This window comes from Musa acuminata, chromosome BXJ1-3 (genome assembly GCF_036884655.1).
Source record: "Musa acuminata AAA Group cultivar baxijiao chromosome BXJ1-3, Cavendish_Baxijiao_AAA, whole genome shotgun sequence".
Lineage (NCBI taxonomy): Eukaryota > Viridiplantae > Streptophyta > Magnoliopsida > Zingiberales > Musaceae > Musa > Musa acuminata.
Genome location: NC_088329.1, coordinates 4909296 through 4929279, shown reverse-complemented (window position 1 = coordinate 4929279; position 19984 = coordinate 4909296). Strand labels below are relative to the sequence as shown.

Genomic DNA, 19984 nt, shown 5'->3' with positions numbered 1-19984 from the left:
AAAATTGACTTTACCTGAAGAGACAGTAAGATTTCTTGCGTTGACTCTGAACGATCTGACAAATGGTTGCTAGTAGAATCACTAAATTGGGTGGAAAGGACTGTTGGTTGAGCGGATTTGCAGCCATAAAGATACTGAGAGTGCAGTAAACCTGAGGACGTTGTTATGCAGCCTTCCATATTTTAAGTCAAAGCTGAGTACTTGACACTAATTTTAACATGTCGTGGGAGAATATAATAAACGTTGTGTTGTGCATCAGAAGATGTCTCACATGCAGCTCAGCTATTTCTTTACAGCTTTATGGGGCTTATCCACTCTTCTCTGTCCCTAACTGCATTGCCTTCCGCATTGTTTAATGGAGAGAGAGAGAGAGAGAGAGAGAGAGAGAGAGAGAGAGAGAGCATTGCAATTTCTTTTTACTTTTGGAAAGCATATCGAATATTCATTTCAGAGACATATCAAACATCTCAAAATGGATGAAGAAAACTTGATCGTTCTTATCAGATGTGCTTCAAAATGCACAACTGACGATCTAACCTAATCTTATTAGGCGAGTTTGTATTGCATGGAACTCATATTGCTTTACATTCTCTTCGCAAGATTTGCTATGGCTTGAGGGGTGTCAGGTGAATGGGAACGCCATGCTTGGGCCTCAATGTGAGGACGTTGATCGGCGCGTGCCGGTAGTTCTTAGAGATGGTGAAGCTGAAGCTGGAGAGGAGCATGGCCAAGACTATCTTGGCCTCCATCATGGCGTAGGTCTGACCCACACAGTTTCGGGGCCCCGAAGCGAAGGGCAGGAAGTATCGGTTTATAGAAAAGGATTTTCCGGCGAACCTCTCCGGCTTAAACTCATGCGCATCCCTGCCCCATATTTCCTCGTCATGGTGGATCGCCAGCACCGGGATCCAAAGCGACAGGCCCTTTGGAATGTGAAGGTCGCCCAGCTTGATGTCCTCGAATGCCATCCGTGGCAGAAGGCTCGCCGGCGGATACAGCCTCAGCGTCTCGTTAATTATCATGTTCAGCTGCGACGGACGCAGAAGCAGATGCAATGTAAGCCCAAACGTATTGATCTTTGCAAGGGCTTCCTGATCCAGGTGGGTGAATTGCTTACCACGGTGAGCTTGGGAAGATGTTCCCACGATGGAGGGTCGTCGCCGCAAACTTGAGCTACCTCAGCACGGGCCTTCTCCTGCCATGCCGGATTCGTCGCGAGGAGCATCATGGCCCAGGTAAGGAGTAGAGCCGAAGTCTCATGTCCTGCGAAGAAAAAGGTCTTGCATTCGTCGATCACTAATTGGAGGCTGTAGCTAAACCCATTAGTCCTCTTCTGGGTCTCAGCTAACAGCGTCGCGAGCAGGCCATTGCCATACGACGAGCTCCTTCCGATCTCGGCGACATCTCTGCGGCTCTGAATGGAGTCCATCAGCAGTTTCCCCACTTTCCTGTTCAACTCCTTGATCTCCCTGGAGAACTTACTAGGAAAGAACCTGCAAACAATCAAACATTAGGCTCAAAGACCGGAATAAACAATGCGAGTCTGCTGTTCGATGTGGATGCCAGTTGCCAGAATCAAAAAGCCAACTGGAGTTGCAGACAGTGATAGATCGACATGTCGGAGATGGAGGGACGTGAAGAGGAATGAATGCATCAAAGAGTACGTGAAACGAGACTCACCTGTTACCTGGAATCCAAATGTAGCGGCTGGTTCGAGCCGTGAGGTTTTGCAGTTGCTCAAGGAGCTGGAATATCTGCCTTCCATTCTCGTAGCTGCTGCCGAACTCGGTGCCGGCGATGATATCTCCGGTTAGCCGAGTCAGGTAGGCTCCGATCTCCACCTCATCGTTGCCGGACCCGACAGCATCGCGCAGAGATGTGATGAGTCTATTAGTGCAGTCCACCATGTACCCAACACGAGTCTGGTGATAATGCCATCATATTTTTTCGTTGAGACCGACAGTTGTCGTCTATCCAAAACGATGCGCAGGATGTTTGTAGTGATATGCGTACCTTTAGCTTGTCTGCCATGAAGGCCGGGGCGACGACGTGACGTTGGTGGTTCCAGTTGCTGCCATTAGCCATCAACAGACCCTGCCCAATGAAGTGCTTCGACCCTTGCCGCTGGGTCCAGGACTTGCCAGAGACCTGCACATATTTGGAGGAGAGGAGCTCCCTGATGATGTCAGGATCCGTCAGGCACAACCGCGGCTCACTGCCGTACCAGTATATGAATGTCCTCCCTGTACATGCACTCGCCGGCGACCCAAACCTTCGTCAGACAAGATGATGCATACCTCCATGAACGAGAGAGAGAGAGAGAGAGAGAGGGCGGGAGAGGAGATTGGAGTACCGTAGAGTTTGGACCAGAGGACATAATGAGGCATCAGACGGCCAACGATGTCATGGCTGATCGATTCCATGTCAGAAGAAGTCGAGCTGGTGACGAGGGCAGCGCTGTCTTTGAGGTTCCCAACCAGGAATTTTGGCTTGGGGCCATGAACTCCTTGCTTTGCCATAACCCTCCTGATTCGCCTAGGAATCCAGTAGTACCAGGAGAAAGTGACCCATGCTGCTCTCAGAATAAAGATAAGAAGAACCAGGCCTGTTATCAGCAGTATGACACCCATGGATACAAATCTAGAGAGAGAGAGAGAGAGAGAGAGAGAAGAAGGAAGAAGGGAAGAAGGGTTTAAGACCAGCCACAAACACACTCGGTGGCTCCTCTTTATAAACCTCGATCGAAGTATACTTCCTTCATTAAATAAAAGCACAAATCTATGGAGAGAGAGAGAGAGAGACGGAGGGAGGGGGGGGGGGGAGGATGATGCATCGGTGTATGACTGCATGCCCCAGTAAGGTAGATGAGATGACGACTCTCCACACTTTTTCGATGTAATGAATGAAGGAATCCTAATCATTATCTATCTGCTACCCCCAGAATTAATGCACTACATCCCAGAAAAGATTTAGCCATTAGCAGCGAATCCCACGTTATATGCAAAAGGCCTTAACCTTGCATCAAAGAGGGAACATCTCACTGCACATTTTGACCGACTCATCTACATGCTTCCATTGACTTTATTCTCCCATGCATTGTGTGGTTGCCTTTGTGCTTCCACTGACGTTTGAGGTAACAAGCAGCAAAGGGAAATGCTCCGGCAGCAGTATCTCTTTGTTCATCGCATCCGACCCACTAAATCTCCCTCCCACAAGGAATTGACCGCATTCCATTTTCCACTGTTTTCCTTGAAACCTTTCTTTGTAAAAGTTACCGAATGGCTTAAACATGGAGTGACATGACAAGGATTCCTGTTTTGAGTGTCACTGTATTGGTCAACACAAACTGGCCGTGATGGGACGGCACTATCATACATGAATCGGGGTCTGGTCTTATATGCATCTTGTTTCACTGCCATCAACACCTTCCCTTCCCTCTTCGCTTGATCCTACTATGTAAGCTCACAACAAAGGGGACCGACCACTTTGTATACGATCGTCATACGTTATCGATTTCTGCAATCTCAGTGTGTGCTACTATTATGGAAAACCGATAGAGTGTTAGCGTGTCGTGTGCAGGCTGACTCAAATGGATGTACCAAACATACAAAGAATCATTACATGGCAATAGAATTAAGCTAATCAAAATTACAATACATTTAAACTAGTCATTGTTTAAGTGTTGGGATGGGCAAGTGTTTTGGGGTTTCCAATCCTTGGAGAAAGTGTCTCAGTGAATCAAGAAAATTCTAAAAATAAGGATTTGATTATTCTATAAATATATAATGTATTTAGGTTTTGGTGTGTTTGTTTATATAGGTGCTCTCTAAGAATTTAAGGACTTTCTAATTGATTTTAAGAATTTAATATTATTCATAGATGTAGATGGAAAGTATCAAATCATATTAATCTTGTGTTGACTTTATAACATATATATTTTTAAAATTTCAAGTCTTCTTCTCTTTCTCCCTATTAAAGCCTAATATTAAGAAATATTTTTAAAGAAAAGATGAAGAATGTGTCACTCAATATCGAGAGAGTTGACACAAATAATGGTTATGAAAATGGGAGAGAGAGAGAGAGAGAGAGAGAGAGAGAGAGAGAGAGAGAGAGGAGAAAATGATAAAAGAATAGTTGAATTTTACGTTTGTTATTTTGAAAATTAAGGGTTCTTTGAAAATAGAGATACTATGAAAGGAAACACACACAAAAAAAAAAAAGGATACAATTAGAGGTTCTTCCAAATGAATTTACCCCTTGTTAGGGTTTTTTTTTTCTATATTTACTACTTGCAATTTTTAGTTTGTTTTTCTTATATAATTGCTACTTGTAGTGTTTTGTTTTTTTTTTCCATCGTTCTACTTTTAATTTCTATATTTTAAATCTTAATTACTAATAGGTATCTCTTGCTATCATCTATCAAACATTTATTATTTACAAGGATGTTATGTACACGTATGGAATTAAATGGACCATGGTCCAAACTTGCACGCGATCCACTTCCTTTGCTTTGCTTGGACGACGGATAAAGAATACAGATCCCATGGATTGCACGGAATATAGTTCACTGAATCCAATGAATGAAATCCATATACTTCATCTTATGGCTACTTGCAATTTTTAGTTGGTTTTTCTTCTATTATAATTGCTACTTGTAGTGTTTGTTTTTGTTCTATGGCTATTAATTGCAATTTCTAGTTTTTTTTTCATGATTGCTATTTATAATTTTTATTTTTTACCTTAATTACAAATACGTATCTCATGATATCATTAACCAAACATGTATGTTGTATAAAGGATTCTTGATTAGAAGAATTCAATGGACCCTATTCTAATTTCCATGTATTGTACACGATCCTTTCCTTTGCTAAGAGGATGGGAAAAGAATGAAAGAAATGAGTAACTTTAATTTTATTAATATTAAACATAAATTTATAACATAGGGAGATATTATAAAATATAACAATTATATAATTTTAAATTAATAATAAAATATAAAAAATATTCATCTAAATCATTTTATAACATAGGAGATCATGTTGAGATCATGATACTCATTATTTGATAGAATCATAATCATATGATATCATAATTTTTATGATCTAGAATCATGGTAATATATTATTTAAATACTAAAAGAATTATGATAAATTTATTATGATTTATTTTTCTTAATAATATATTTTCAAATATAACCCCGTAAGATGGTGTTCTTAGTGGAGACATTAATCCTGGACCGTAGTAGAAGGAATTACTGGTAAAATAAAAACTTAGTAAGAGGATTTACAAATTGATTAGAAGATAAGACATTAGAGACACGTAGCTTACCATTCTTAACCTTGTCATGAACAAACTAAAAATAGATAATTATGTGTTTAGTTCGAGAGTAAAATACATGATTAGCACATAAATATGTTATCTCGATATTATCACAATGTATAGATAGAGAATTAGAGAATGTGACATAGTTTATATAGCAATCATTGAATTCAATAAAGTTCGATAAATAGAAAAGCAATCGCTTGATATTCAATCGAAGATCTCGCAAGAGAAATTTATTTATTGGAACTCTAATATATTGGATTGTAACCAAGAAATACGAAATAAGTACTAGTAGATGTCCTATCATCCTCATTACATGTCCAATTGATATCAAAAAATACATAAAATAAAATACGAGAGTCCTTTCAGAGAAATAAGCCATGATCAATAATACCCTTTAAGTACTAGAGAAAATATTTAATAGTTGTTCAATGGTTAAGCTTATGCATTAGTTAAGAAAATTTATTCAATGTATATGGAATGTATGGACAAGTGAATGTAGATCGTCAACAACTTGATGATACACGGTGGCGTCACTGAGATTAGCATTATTAGATAAGGTAAGAGAAATAATTTTAAAGATTGGCATAATAATAATATTGGCTTCAAGATCTTTGATAAAAATATTTATTTCCAAACTATTAAATAAAATTATTAATTATTACTAATTTGGTAAAAACATAATTATGCCCTCATGAGAATAAATGAATAATAAATTATCAAATTAAGAATTATGAAATTCAACTAAGACTCAATGTGTTCAACATTTATGATACCGATCATGAGGGGACTACTTGAGACCATAAAGAATTTTATGCAACTTATAGATATGTCATGGAAGATTTTAATTAATAAAGCTTTGAGGTTACCTTATAAATATATCTTCAGAAATATAACCATAAAGAAATATATTATTCAAATCCAACTATCAAAGTTTCCAATTGTTAAAGAGGATAAAACATAAAATAATATAAACTATTATTATCTTCACAACTGGGTTAAAAGTGTCGTAGTACTCAAGACTTGGATATTGATGAAATCGCTTTATAATAAGTCTTGCTTTATACTTATTAATGGACACATAAGGATTTTGTTTGATATGAAAAACTGATTTGTACTATATAAGGTTTTGATTTAGATGAGGTGTGATTAAGTTCAATATATTATTTCATAATAAACCATTATATTCTTCTAATATTATTACTCATTATTCAAAATTTTTTAAGGCTTGATTGATAGTAGAAGAGTTAGAAATTAATATTTAGGATTAGTTTACAAAAATAATTTTTTTTTATTTAGTTTAAAGACTTAATTTTTGGATCTAGTAATCATCGGATGAATTGGTGTATGATTAATAACATCTCTAGGATGTGTTGTTTAAGAAGAATTTAAAATATGAGATATTAAAACCAAATATTTCTATAAATTCTTCTTATTGATGACACACTCATGTGACGACTGTATGGATGAGATGACATATTGTTTATTAGGCAGATAAAGAACCTAGTGGATATTGAATAGATAAAGTATTTACATCAATGGGTGTGATTGATGTTTCCACCTAAAGAGCAATGATAATATAGGATGGCTCATGAATTTATATGACATAATCAATAAATTTATTGAAAGTTAGTTTAAGTAAAAGAGATTCAAATGATTTATAAGGAAAAATATAGCTAGAAATAAAAATTCTTTTAGCTGATGGATCAAAATATTTAAAGACACTTTAATTAGCATAATATTTAAGAAAAATACATAGTTTTGATGGACCTTTCAATTTGTTACGGGTATAAGGTTTTAACCATATATAACATAAATACTAAAAAAAGAATAATTTACTATATATCGATCACGTGATATTGTAGTATTGAGTTTTTTACTCCGAGATGTGGACCATATCATTATTCCCATAAATGTTGATCATAATAACATTAAAAGATTTCTAAATTATTTTGTAGAAACTTTATTCGTGATGGTCGGATCAAAGGTCTTTTTTTTCGTCATTGTACATGTATTTTCATACGAAACAATTACGAATTTAGTGGGCTGATTGGCATTTGTTAGGTGAAACATTTCATGCATAATCGGTGTAAAATTTAACTAGATAAATAATAACGAAATAATTAATATTATAATTTATACTTGTAGTGTTTTTCTGAATGATTACGAGTTATAATATTTAATTTTTTCTTACCTTAATTGCTAATACTTGTCTCGTGCTACCATTGCATACATATCATACGCAAAGGATGTTTACCGGGTGGAATACGACGGATGTTGTTCCAACATCCACGAGATCCATTTACTTTGCACCGAGGTCCGATAAAGAACATGGATTCCATGTATTCCACGGAATACAACCAAACACCCAATAATAGCCCGATTCCATATTTTTCATCTCATAACAAATAAATATAAATATCATAAAAAGACGCCAATCATTACTCGCCCACCGATGGGTCGCGGCCAGCTATACCCCGAAGAATGCACTCTCACGGTGTGACACAAAACAGAGATGGGTCCCACCACATCATTCACAAAGTTTCGAGTCCGGGTATACTGCAGTCGCCGAAGTCCACCCCCACCACTTCATTCATCGGCGTTACCCCCTCCTACCCTCTTTTCCAAGGACGGATGCAGGAGGGTTTGTTTTTTTACGCGGACGAAAGACGTATCCGGAAAGAAAACAGTAAAAATCGCGTTCTCGACGGATTACCGTGTTTGATCTGAAACATCAATAGCAAAAAACTGCGTTCTTATTGGCGGGATATTTGTCGGACCCAGCGGGGCACCAATCCGGAAGGAATAATTTTTACCCACTGCTGTTTCGGTGTTTATCCTATTGCTCTATAAATACATAAAACGATCGCCTGCCCTTTCGCCTAGCCCTCGCCCCTCGCCCCTCGCTTTCGTCGGAGTCGCGGCACTATCAACCCTCGCGAGAGAGGCGGAGAGAGAGATAGCAGCGGTTGCGGAAGCGAAACAGGGCAGGATGAAGATCTTCGTCAAGACTCTCAAGGGCACTAACTTCGAGATCGATGTGAAGCCCGAGGACACGGTACCACCGCCCCCCGTCCTATCTTCGCCCTAGATGCGATCCTTTTTCGTTGGCGAATCGACTGGTCTTTCTTTGTTATCTTTTGATCTTTGCCTGCTTATAATTCTGCCAATTTGATTGCCCTTGCTGATTGCTTGAACCCAATTTGGGCGTGATTCTGACGTGGATGGGAGGCTGAAATTTTGGGCAGTAGGGTTTAGGAAAGATCTTGTAGTCGAAGAAATCTGGGTTGCCTCCTGTGGAATTGTTTCGTTTCTTTAAAATTAGGGCATACTTCTTGGGATATTGGTTTTGGGGTTGTTTAGGGTTGTCTGCACAATGAAGGGATAATTTAGTAGGGTTTGCCAATTGGACTGGTTATGTTTTGCTCAGTGCGGGTTTTTACTTTATTGCTTGACCCTTGCATAAACTACAGTTGATGTCTCAAGCAACCATGTTGTATCTGTTGACAACTTTAACCTGGGAGAAGGTATTTGGGGAAGAGAGATCATTTGTTGGACTCAGGTTTATTATGAATTTTGTCATTGGAGGTTTGATGCTTATGATTAGACCTTTACTTGCTATGTGAGATTTTGGGAGGGTCAAGGGGATGTATGGGAAAAAATCTTGACTGGTGATGTTAGACATAAGTCATTGTTAGTGGTGGATAAGCAAGAAGGGTCATGATTTGAGAAACAAATCTAGACGGTGTAAAATAATCATGGTAGTTTGTACTGTTCTAGATGTGTTTGGAAATTTAGAAGTGAATAGATCTAGGTCTAACTCATTGATTTAGAAAAGCAGCAAGTGAAGAGCTGAGTGAACGGAGTTCAATTGTCTCTTATGGATTATCGCCTGCCCGTGTATGTCAGAAATGGATGAGCAAGTTTCACTCTGGTACAGGGCAGCTAGCATGGGTCGGCAGTGAGCTTATCTGATGTAACAATTATTGGTCGTTCATAGTAGATTATGCACTAGTTATCAAGATACATTTCATGTGTTAAGTATTTTAATTGAATGCTTATGTTTGGAAGAAAGATATATTGCAAGCATTACTGGTCGTTCACAGTAGATTATGCACTAGTTAGCAGGACATGTTGCAAGAATTTAGTTATCATTTTTATCTTGTCTCTCCTTTCCAATCATCATTTTTTCATACCTATTTGTCCCTTCTTCCTAGAGTTTATGCCTTTGCATGTCTTGCTGATTTGAGACGATGATTAAATGCACTGGTACACTCATGTGGATACGGACATGCAGAATAGAGCCTTGCCTTCAGATGCAGTTAGGATTGTTCTAGAACTCTAACCTTTGTCACAACTAGATTAGTTTTATTTTATTTCTTGTCTTTTGCCTCAATTATATTTAGTTTGCATACTTAACTGTCTGAACAGTAATCATTGTGGTATGGTTGCTCTGCAGGTTGCTGCTGTGAAAAGATATATCGAGACATCTCAAGGAAAAACTGTTTATCCAGCTGAACAGCAGATGCTTATACATCAAGGGAAGATTCTTAAAGATGATACTACACTGGATGAGAATAAAGTTTGTGAAAGCACTTTTCTTGTTATAATGCTGAGTAAGGTAGCCATTAGCTCTTGTGACTATCTTCTGATGCTTAACATTCTTATATTTGTGGACCTGTGACTGATTGTTGAAGTATTTTGACCATTGAGCTTCTTTTAGAAGCTAAGATGATTTACCATTTGCTACTATGTTGCTGGTTTCCAGTAAGAGAAAAATATAGGATATTGTACTCCTGCTTCACTAGTAGTTGGAGGGAGAGGCAAGCTCTCTTTTCTGGGTGTTCTTTATCTGGTGGGAAGGATATAGGACAAACCCACTATCTGGTGAATCCTAATTATTTTGATCCCACAAATTTATTTAAGTCTTTTATTGTATGTACATTTACTGCACTTATGTTGTGACAAAGTCACATGAATCTTTTGTTAAGTTGACTGCACAGGTGCTTCCATGTGTAATGGCATTCTTACTACAAAATCACATGGAATTCTTAATTTATATGTAACTAAACATGTACAGTGAAGAGAAGACACCTTAATGGAACTTCTTAAGCATTTTATACTTGGCAGGATTCAGAATTCTTAAAAAAATAAAATTTTTCCAAGACAATTAACATTTTTTTAGCATTTCTTTACAGAGAAGAGCCATTGAGCTCCTTAGCATCTTTTCAGCAATTAGCACTGCTCTCTTATAGTGGCTGCTTTAATTTTACTAGCGGTATGCTGTAAACAGTATTCAATGGCAGGAAAAAGACCCAAATAATTGGGCTGTTTCAGCTTACTATTATTATTGTTGTTGTATTGGCATTTACTAGGTTTTTCTTTATGTGCACTACTTGTGTGACTATCAAATTAGGAGGCCTCCATAAAAATTTTATGTTCTTGTGTGATTTCTTTTGGTAATATTATATAAATATTTATTTATTTGTTAATTTGAGGTGTAACAATCATTATCAACTAGTTTTTCTCCTTCAGATATGAAAATTTATCAGTTTGACCTATATTTATCTTTTACTTGGTGTATTGTTTATGTGGAAGAACATAATTTTTCTTCCCTTTCACTGGTAATTTTATTCAGAGCACATTAACTAGGAACAGGTGGTGTTTAGAATTTTTTGTGGTTGGTAAATATTTTTCTGAGGTTTAACTAGAGCAATCTTAAGTCATGTTGAAATGCATGGTCATACTTGTAAGGGTAAGAATAAGGACATTGCTCTCTGTACATGGGATAAACCTTGCAGGTGCTGACCATGCGCCAACAATCTGAGTGGCAATGTCCGTATATTCAGTTTTTGGAAAAATATTGTTGTCAGTGAGTTAAATGCTTTTCACATGAATGCTTCTTTCTATGCCTGTGTTTATCTTCACATTTTTTTTCTTTCTGTTTTTGCATTGTTTAATTATTTTCTTAGATATTAATCATGATTGGCCATCACATGGAAATTCTATAGATGTTTGAGACCTTAAGATGTGATGCCTACTGAATGAATAATATTCAGAGTACATTATGAATGGTTTCTAAGTGTGGTGTATCCTTTTACCCTTTCAGACTAAGGGTTCATCTAGTGGAGCATCGACCACTGTACAAGCTCCTGCAAGTCAGGTAAGAAGACAATGCATGGATGAATGATATAACAATCTTCCTAACTGTATATTCCTCTCTTTGTTCTGCTCTTGTATCTAAAATATACTTCCAATTCTTTGTGGATAATAAACACTCCAAAAACAATAGCAAATGTTTGCTATTACCTACACTTCCTTGGGTGCTTATATGTTTTGTGCTGACATGAATGGAAAATGAAACATTCTTGTCATAGGAACAAGTTATTTGGCATTTAAACTTGTCAAGTTTGAAAAACAATATTTCAGTCTCAAAATTTTCACACTTATAATATAGATTACATTGTATTGCATGGGACCACATATAACATGTTCTCTTGGCTATAAGCTATTGATGCACATTCTTGGGATGTTTTATGATGAAATTTGATGTACATTGTGTGTTCGGTTTGAAATGATAGCTGATGCTGGTTCCTATATGAATGCCGCATTACACTGTTGCATCATTGAGGATTACAGTCATGAATATACAAACCTAGATATCTTTCTGTTTTTCAAGTTCTGCTGGTACGCATGAGGGTGAATGTAAATTTAGTGAATGCTTTCACATGAATGGTTCTTTCTATGCCTGTGTTTATCTTCACTTTTTTCCTGTTTTTTTTGCATTGTTTAATGCTTTTCTTAGATATAAGTCATGATTGGCGATCACATGGAAATTCTATAGATGATTAAGATGTGATGTTTACTGAATTAATAATATTCAGAGTACATTATGAATGGTTTCTAAGTGTGCTGTATCCTTTTACCCTTGCAGACTAAGGGCTCATCTAGTGGAGCATCGACCACTGTACAAGCACCTGCAAGTCAGGTAAGAAGACAGTGCATGAATGAATGATATAACAATCTTCCTAACTGTATCTTTCTCTCTTTGTTCTGCTCGTGTCTAAAATATACTTCCAATTCTATGTGGATAATAAACACTCCAAAAACAATAGCAGATGTTTGAAATTACCTACACTTCCTTGGGTGCTTATATGTTTCGTGCAGACATGAATCGAAAATGAAACATTCTTGTCATTAGGAACAAATTATTTGGCATTTAAATTTGTCAAGTTCAGTCTCCAAATTTTCACACTTGTGTTTATTGTGCATATAGGACATAGTATGAAAGAGAACCCTGTAAATTTATCATTATTATTGTTGTTGGAAAACATGATGTTGATTAGGAAGCTTTGAGGTTTACCTAGATCAATTAATTTCCATCTTCGATTGGTCTTAGCATTTCTTGGTGCATTTTTAGTTGGCTATTCTACTGATTAGTAGATCAAATATTACTACTAGGAAAACTTATCTGTGCTAATTACTGGATTTCTGCCACAAGACCAAAAATTGGCCCTTGTCTATTAGCCGTCGAAGAGCACTTGAAGGTTGAAGCACATATGGGTTGATTGCTTCTGTTATATTTAGATTATTGCAGAAACTACTCTTTTGACAGTCTAGTAAATATCATGGCATAATTTTAATTCTTCTACCTGTAATATGGATTACATTGTATTGCATGTGACCACATATAACATGTTCTCTTGGCTATAATCTATTGATGCATATTCTTGGGATGTTTTATGATGAAGCTTGATGTACATTGCATGTTTGGTTTGAAATGATAGCTGATGCTGGTTCTTATATGAATGCCGCATTACACTGCTGCATCATTGAGGATTACAGTTATGGATATACACACCTAGATATTATTCTGTTTCAAGTTCTACTGGTAGGCGGGAGGTGAATGTAAATTTAGTGAATGAAGAATAAATATTCTTGACTTGGAAGAGTTTATTTGTGGTTGTTGTGTCGATTGCCTTAATGGTGATATTCCCATTCCTTATCAAACTTTTATGGTATGCTGGCACCAATTGTCCCATTAAAATAAACAAAAATGAAAGAGGGGTGAAGGAGGAAAAAAGCAAGGAAGCTGCATACAGACTCCTCTTCTATCCCGTCTTTGTCTCTGTTGGATTAGATGCTTGAATTGTAACATATTGAACTATGATGGGTTTCACCCTATGATGCTTTAAAATGTAAGCAATTTATGAAAATGCTGAAGCTCTGAAGAAGTGTTGCATTTAATGGATTTCTTGCGCTTGCTGTACACATGCGTGATATTAACATTGCATCAATATTTTTGAAAGCTTCATGATTCTGTTTTCTTGTGTAGGCTCCACCTACTAATACTGCACCTCCCGTCCCTTCAGCACAAGCATCTGCTCCATCTCAAGCACCTTCAGCAACATTGCCTTTGTAAGTCTTTTATGGTCATATGCTTATTTCTTTGGGTTATCATATTTAGTTGCTTTGTACATATTCTGATTATTAAGATTTTGTTTTGTCGTGTTGCCCTGCTTCACTAAGCAGTGTACCTGCAAGTACACCAGCTCCAACTGCTGCAACTCCTGTGGCTACCATATCGTAAGTCACCATTTTTCACTCATTTTGAAAATGGTTCTGTAGTCCTGTTTTTCTTAAAGGGACTTAATGTCCTTGTTTGTGCTTTCTAATTCTTGGCATTATACAGCAGTTGGACGCAATCTGTAGTTAGACATTTTACTGCATCAACTTTTTAATAGAACTGTTATGATATGTGCATTGCTAAGTTTATTTTGTTTGGGAGTTTCACTTTCTCATTTGATAAAGGTTCATAAATTGATTGGAGGGAATTATCCAACTGTATATTTGACATGTAAATTTGAGAAGCATTATTGTTTCACACGTGTTACATATATTTCACTGTTTACTTGTAAAAATGATGGCATTAAGGTAACATCCTAAAGCAATATTTTAGTGAATGTTGCCATTAGACTCTGTGAAAAGGTCTGTGGTTACTCAAGATTCTGTTCTTTTATGTTCTCATAGACCAACTTGGGTAATTTTTGGTCCTAGTGTATCAAATATTAGATTGTTTTAGTCCTTATGGGTATGGTTCGACTTACAAGTCCATATCGTTGTACTGATTAGCTATTGGCTTGGTACGTATTGAGCTGTACCGAGTCATACCGAGCGTATTTACGCATGGTATATGGGTGTGTACTGATATACCACCCCTACCAGTCCCTTGTCAGATCGGAATATATCGCCCATATCGAGCTGTACGCTACGGGATGACGAACTTTGCTTGTGGGTAGACTTCATGTCTTTTACTTTAAATATATGTTTATTCATGATGCAGGCTAGAGAAGAAACATCTGTTGTGTAATGTGTCAATGTGGGAAAATTTAGACAATTTGTCCCTCTTCTTTTGATTCTTGTGGTGCTATTTTTTTTCTTTAATTATGGCCTCATTCTTGGACATTTTCTGGGTTCTTACATTCTAATATGTCTTCTCCTTCTGCTCATATTTTACTGGACTTGTTGATTCACCCTTATGTCCTTCATCCAACGCGTGGATTCAAGTTGTTCTGCATTAGTTAGATGATTTGTTTATAGAACTTGCACTAGCAACAAGTTGCTATTTTAGGTACAAACCTGTTCTACAGAACAGTGCTTGATTAGGTATTTTAGGTGCACATCCAAATCTTCCAGTTGACTTCATCTTGAAATTTGGGTGACATATTGATAAAAATTATGGAAATGGTGCATCCATTGCTATTTTCTGTTTAATTTTTTTTAGTTTTTTAAGTGTGAATTATATACCATTATGTTCTCCATTCTTTTGGTTCTGATTATATGATCACTCTCATCGACTTTTTACCTGTTTATAAGCAGCAGTGAAGTAGATGCATATGGTCAAGCAGCATCAAATCTTGTTGCTGGTAATACCTTAGAGCAAACCATCCAACAAATTCTTGACATGGGTGGGGGGACTTGGGCCAGAGACACTGTCGTTCGTGCCCTGCGTGCTGCATATAACAACCCTGAACGGGCTGTTGAATATTTATACTCTGTAAGTTTCATTTCTGTATTTCCTTCCTTGTCTCTCTTGATATTGTGATTGACTTTTCCCAGGATAGTTATAGGTCTCAATAGTTCACATCCCACAGCAAATTTGAGTATAATATATGTTCTAAACAACCTTTGCCTTACCACATGAGCCATGTAAGCACTCTTATGCCATTGTCTGTTTCTACACTGGAAGTCATTATGGGGAGAAAAAGAGTCTGAAGAAGCTTATTTATGTTTTTATTGGGAAAAATCTAAGAATCTGATATCAACAGCTTGCTCTTCTCTTCTTGGAAGACATGAGCTAAAATCTTGAGTTTTTAAACACTATTTTTTTCTTCACTTCTAGTGTTTAACAAATAGGTACACCGAACCACTTCAGTCAGTTCAGTTCTCTTTACACTATGGAAATTGTTTGATCCTAATTGATGTATGGATTTAATTTATCCAAATACGAAGACCTGCATGAACTTAGCAGACAAGATTCAGATTTATTATTTGCCTGTTTGTCCTGTTCCATATTCCACTTTTACTTTGGGCCCTTCTTCCTTGATTAGCAATATTGTTCAAGAACTTTCTTTTTCTACTCATCAGAGAATTACTTCCCTTATGTCTGTAAGACCAATTTCTTATTGGGAATCATTGCCTGACTTAAAGAGCTAGCTCATATTCAGCAATTTCTATTCGTCTTCGTAAGGATCAGTTCAATCTTTTCTATTCTTCGTCAATCTTATCTTCCTTTTTAATTTGGTTTAGTCAGAAGCCAGGAAGCAGATCAATTGCTGTACTTCAGTTGACATTTCACTTGTGGGTGTTCTCTTTAGATTGAATGTTAGGTTGCTCTTATGAAAAGAGAAGTGGTTTAAGTAAATATGAGAAATGAGTGTCTTGAATGTGTAGCTTCCTGTTTTTTTCTAATATGGTAATAATTCTATAGGGCATCTCCAACTGAAATTTTCTATTGCAACTAATTTTTGGCTTTAGCATGTGCATAATTTCTTTAGTAACCAATGCCAAAAATACCCATTTTTAGTTGTCTAAAGTGTTTAACAAGAACTTCTAATGTGTTTTTTGGGCTGTGCTTACATCTTCCTTGTTTTTAAACAACAAGATGATTTGAATCATTTTCTTGAGTTCAAATTTCTCGATGACAATCTGTGTTCTAATAGACATATATATGTATATCAGGGTATTCCTGAGAATGCTGAAGCCCCACCAGTTGCACGAGCACCTGCAAGTGAACAAACAACCAATGCCCCAGCGCAGGCTCCACAACCAGTTCAAGCTGCAGTTCCTTCTGGTGGTCCTAATGCTAATCCTTTGGACCTCTTTCCTCAGGTAACGGCACCAACTGTAGTCCATCAACTTCTGCCTTTTGTACATAATAAAGGTTGACTATTTTGTTTATGTTTGGTCTCACAGGGTCTGCCCAATGTTGGGTCAAATGCTGGTGGTGGAAGCCTTGATTTTTTACGGAATAGTCCACAGGTTTCTTTGTGTTATGAAATACGAAGCCAAATGACTAGAAAATTTAGATTGAGTTTTAAAATTCATTTCTCACATTTTGTGCAGTTTCGAGCTTTGCAGGCTTTGGTGCAGGCAAACCCTCAAATCTTGCAGGTATTTTTTATTGCTTCCATATTCCATGAGTGTTCTTAGTCAAATGATTTTGTTATTTCAATATAGCGTCTTATGCTAGTTTCCTCTGATTGACAGCCTATGCTTCAAGAGCTGGGAAAACAGAATCCTCAGATTATGAGGCTTATTCAGGAACACCAGGGAGAGTTTTTGCGATTGATAAATGAGCCTGCAGAAGGAACTGAGGGGTGAGGAATATTGTTGCATGTTTTCTAATTTTAATGAGGTTGTTGCTTATTCTAACCTTTACCAATCTATGTAAAGCAGCAACCCTCTAGGTCAGTTGGCTGGTGGAATGCCACAAACACTGAATGTTACTCCTGAGGAACGCGAAGCCATTGAGCGTGTAAGTTGATCTTTTCTTCAACATATTGTTTAATCATTCTGTTCTTGTGGTATTCGGAGAAGTTCTTGTCGTTGTTCTAAGTAGATGCTAGCAAAATTGAAATTGTATTTCTTTCTCTTATTAAATAAATTTTAATAAAATATTCAAATGTTTTGTGACTGTCTATGTCAGCCAATATCATTTATAACGCCATCACGATTTTACTTAATGAGATCTTTCAATTTGATTATTGACATATTGACATTGGTTTGTCTTTGTCAGCAATTCATGTCTAAGCAATCTAACAGAATTGTTAAGCCTCAGTTATTTCGAAGATGCCAAGAAAGGTTGAGAAGTATTAATAGAATCTAACCCAGGTTAATCAACTCACATAAACCTCATAAAAATTGGTACAGGCGGAGAATTCATTTGACGATTGGCCACAAGTTACCCAGGATCAGTATTGGTTTCTAATTTATTATGTATGGCTTTACCTGCAGACCTATGTTGTGATTTTAGCATGTGATTATGAGATATATGGGTCTTTGTGGATCCCAACCTATTAATAATTTAAAGAAATTAAAGAAAACAAAAATATGCTCTAGTAAGACAACACTTTTTGTGATCATTTAACATATTGGGTTTGGTCCTAGGGTATTGACTCCTAGGAAGTTGATCTCCTTAAAAAAAGACCTGATCAGCCTAGTGCTAACACTCGATCCAATTTTTTAGATTAGTACAGACTTAGATCCATGTTAATTTGCTTTATCTTTGGCTTGCATTATCTTATTGCATGATTGAGCTCCTTTAGTGTCAACAAATGTATCCAACCTTTTTTCATGAAGCATGTTCTGTTTTTTAAGAAACTGTTCTTTTAGTAGTGGGAACTAGAAAGCAGAAAATTGGAGTTGCTTTTGTATTGAATTAATGGCAACTTGCTGGTAAAGAAGCATATGGAACTGCTAGGGTATGCAAATACTCAAGCCAATTGCAAAATTTTCCTGCCTAGGCCAAGTTAGCTTCATAGAAACAACCCAAGCTTTTGCTCGATCTTGAAGTTTTATAACAAAAGAGGACTGGCTAGCATGGGAAGTCCTTTAAACAATAGCTTATAGGTCTTGTTTGTGTCGGTTCACAAAGTTGCAAGTTTTAGAATTTTATGGGATAAAAAATTCAGTTCTTTATTGTTTACCCTCACTTTTTTTCAGTAAGTTTTATGTCAATATAAATCTTTTCTACTTGGCTTCAAATTTCTGTGGAAGTGAAACAATCTCAAGACTTCATAGATCTACTATTACTATTTTGCAACTGATTGTTGGCTTGCATTTCACAAAAAAAGGGGAAAAAAGGGTTCTACAGAATGGGCCTGCAATCTAAACTCTCTCAAACGTAGGATTGGGGCTTGTGGTCTATTTCTTGAAGGTCTATTTTTACCCATTATTTTGAATTTGGTTTTCAGTTTTGCAACATGCCCCGGTGCCAGTAAGATGCTGGTTGGCTTTGATTGCCATGGCAACTATGACCCGACAGTGTTGCCTTGGTACACTCATGTATCATGCATTATAGCTGACCACCTTGGCATGGATTGCATTATCAAATCCATAAAATTAATTGAAAAATCTCTGGTGCAATTTTTGTTGAGGTAGGATTACAATTGGACATCTTGACAATTGGAATGGGTATAGATAGTTGAACTAATTGGTGGATTAAAAAGCAGAATCTTTTATTTGAAGCTGTCATAAATTTTTCATCATGCATTAAAGTAATTTTATGTACTCATTTTTATTGATTTCCTGAGTAGGTAATTTTGTCTCAACTTATTGTGGCAGCTCGAAGCGATGGGCTTTGATCGAGCACTTGTGCTGCAAGTCTTCTTTGCTTGCAACAAAAACGAGGAGCTTGCTGCTAATTACCTTCTGGATCATATGCATGAGTTTGAAGATTGAACTGCAAAGTTATTCAAACATCTTTTGGGTTAAAACTAAATTGGCAGCTCCATGCTTATTGAAAGCATGTGGGTTGTGGGATGCTTTATACTTTGCTTAATTTTTTAGAACCTGGGGAACCATAATTGTGTATAAAGATTGTGGGATCATTTTAACAGTTTGAATCATTTTCCCTGTGTTGCTTGAAGTTAAATAATTCATTAGGGACTAAGCACATCGGTTCTCGTCTTCACACCTTTGCTGGTTTGTTCCTGTGTTTCGATCTATTTTTTGTCAGGTTTGTCAAGGCCTCAACCCTCGAGCAACTTCTCATGTGCGGAAATTGTGGGAAATTTGATATCCTTGTGTGAAAGGTTTGGCTGCTGACTATTATTATAGAGACATATACCTCCGAGAAACATGTTGGGATTTTCTTGCTACACATCCCTGCCCGATTAAGCATTCGGTCGCTGGGCGACCGGGCGGGACTTGGCAAATCTAGACCGCTCATGTTTTGCGTTTCCCCATGATAGATCCTTTTGGCGTTCCATGCACCGTTAGATGGCGTAACTTTTCCCATGAAAATGCCACTGCTGGCAACGACTTAATAAAGAGTGGGACCCACTTATAGGGCCAGTGAATCCAATCATAAGTCAGGTGTGTTTTTGGGTTATCTATGAACATGTAAAAGTATTTTTGGGCTTAAAAGCTAATCCCTTGC

General features: G+C 37.0%; 2 protein-coding genes across 3 annotated transcripts; one reads left to right on the top strand and one right to left on the bottom strand.

Annotated features, from left to right (window-relative positions):
- Positions 1-463: 463 nt before the first annotated feature.
- LOC135618347 (cytokinin hydroxylase-like) lies at positions 464-2718 on the bottom strand. The gene is made up of 5 exons (XM_065119233.1): positions 2354-2718; positions 2014-2243; positions 1681-1922; positions 1118-1493; positions 464-1028 (listed from the first exon to the last, which is right to left on the bottom strand). Exons 1-5 carry the CDS (start codon positions 2628-2630, stop codon positions 606-608), a joined length of 1548 nt encoding a protein of 515 aa, XP_064975305.1. The 5' UTR covers positions 2631-2718; the 3' UTR covers positions 464-605.
- A 5473-nt stretch (positions 2719-8191) lies between these two features.
- Positions 8192-19516, top strand: LOC135618335 (ubiquitin receptor RAD23d-like). 2 transcript variants are annotated; one of them, XM_065119226.1, is made up of 13 exons: positions 8192-8380; positions 9782-9943; positions 11432-11485; positions 12257-12310; positions 13658-13740; positions 13855-13908; positions 15205-15379; positions 16564-16713; positions 16798-16863; positions 16948-16995; positions 17092-17201; positions 17281-17359; positions 19168-19516. In XM_065119226.1, exons 1-13 carry the CDS (start codon positions 8315-8317, stop codon positions 19282-19284), a joined length of 1218 nt encoding a protein of 405 aa, XP_064975298.1. In that variant the 5' UTR covers positions 8192-8314; the 3' UTR covers positions 19285-19516. The 2 variants fall into 2 exon arrangements, with proteins under 2 accessions (XP_064975298.1, XP_064975293.1); XM_065119221.1 differs by having other exon boundaries at positions 8193-8380; positions 15202-15379.
- The last annotated feature ends 468 nt before the right edge of the window (positions 19517-19984 follow it).

Excerpts from the sequence above, each read along its gene's own strand:
- LOC135618335 (XM_065119221.1), top strand. The coding sequence starts at position 8,315 with ATGAAGATCTTCGTCAAGACTCTCAAGGGCACTAACTTCGAGATCGAT. Across the intron at positions 13,741-13,854 it reads CCTTCAGCAACATTGCCTTT|TGTACCTGCAAGTACACCAG; the intron begins GTAAGTCTTTTA and ends TTCACTAAGCAG. Across the intron at positions 17,360-19,167 it reads AACGCGAAGCCATTGAGCGT|CTCGAAGCGATGGGCTTTGA; the intron begins GTAAGTTGATCT and ends TTATTGTGGCAG.
- LOC135618347 (XM_065119233.1), bottom strand. The coding sequence starts at position 2,630 with ATGGGTGTCATACTGCTGATAACAGGCCTGGTTCTTCTTATCTTTATT. Across the intron at positions 2,244-2,353 it reads CCTCTGGTCCAAACTCTACG|GGAGGACATTCATATACTGG; the intron begins GTACTCCAATCT and ends GTGCATGTACAG. Across the intron at positions 1,923-2,013 it reads TCATGGCAGACAAGCTAAAG|ACTCGTGTTGGGTACATGGT; the intron begins GTACGCATATCA and ends CATTATCACCAG.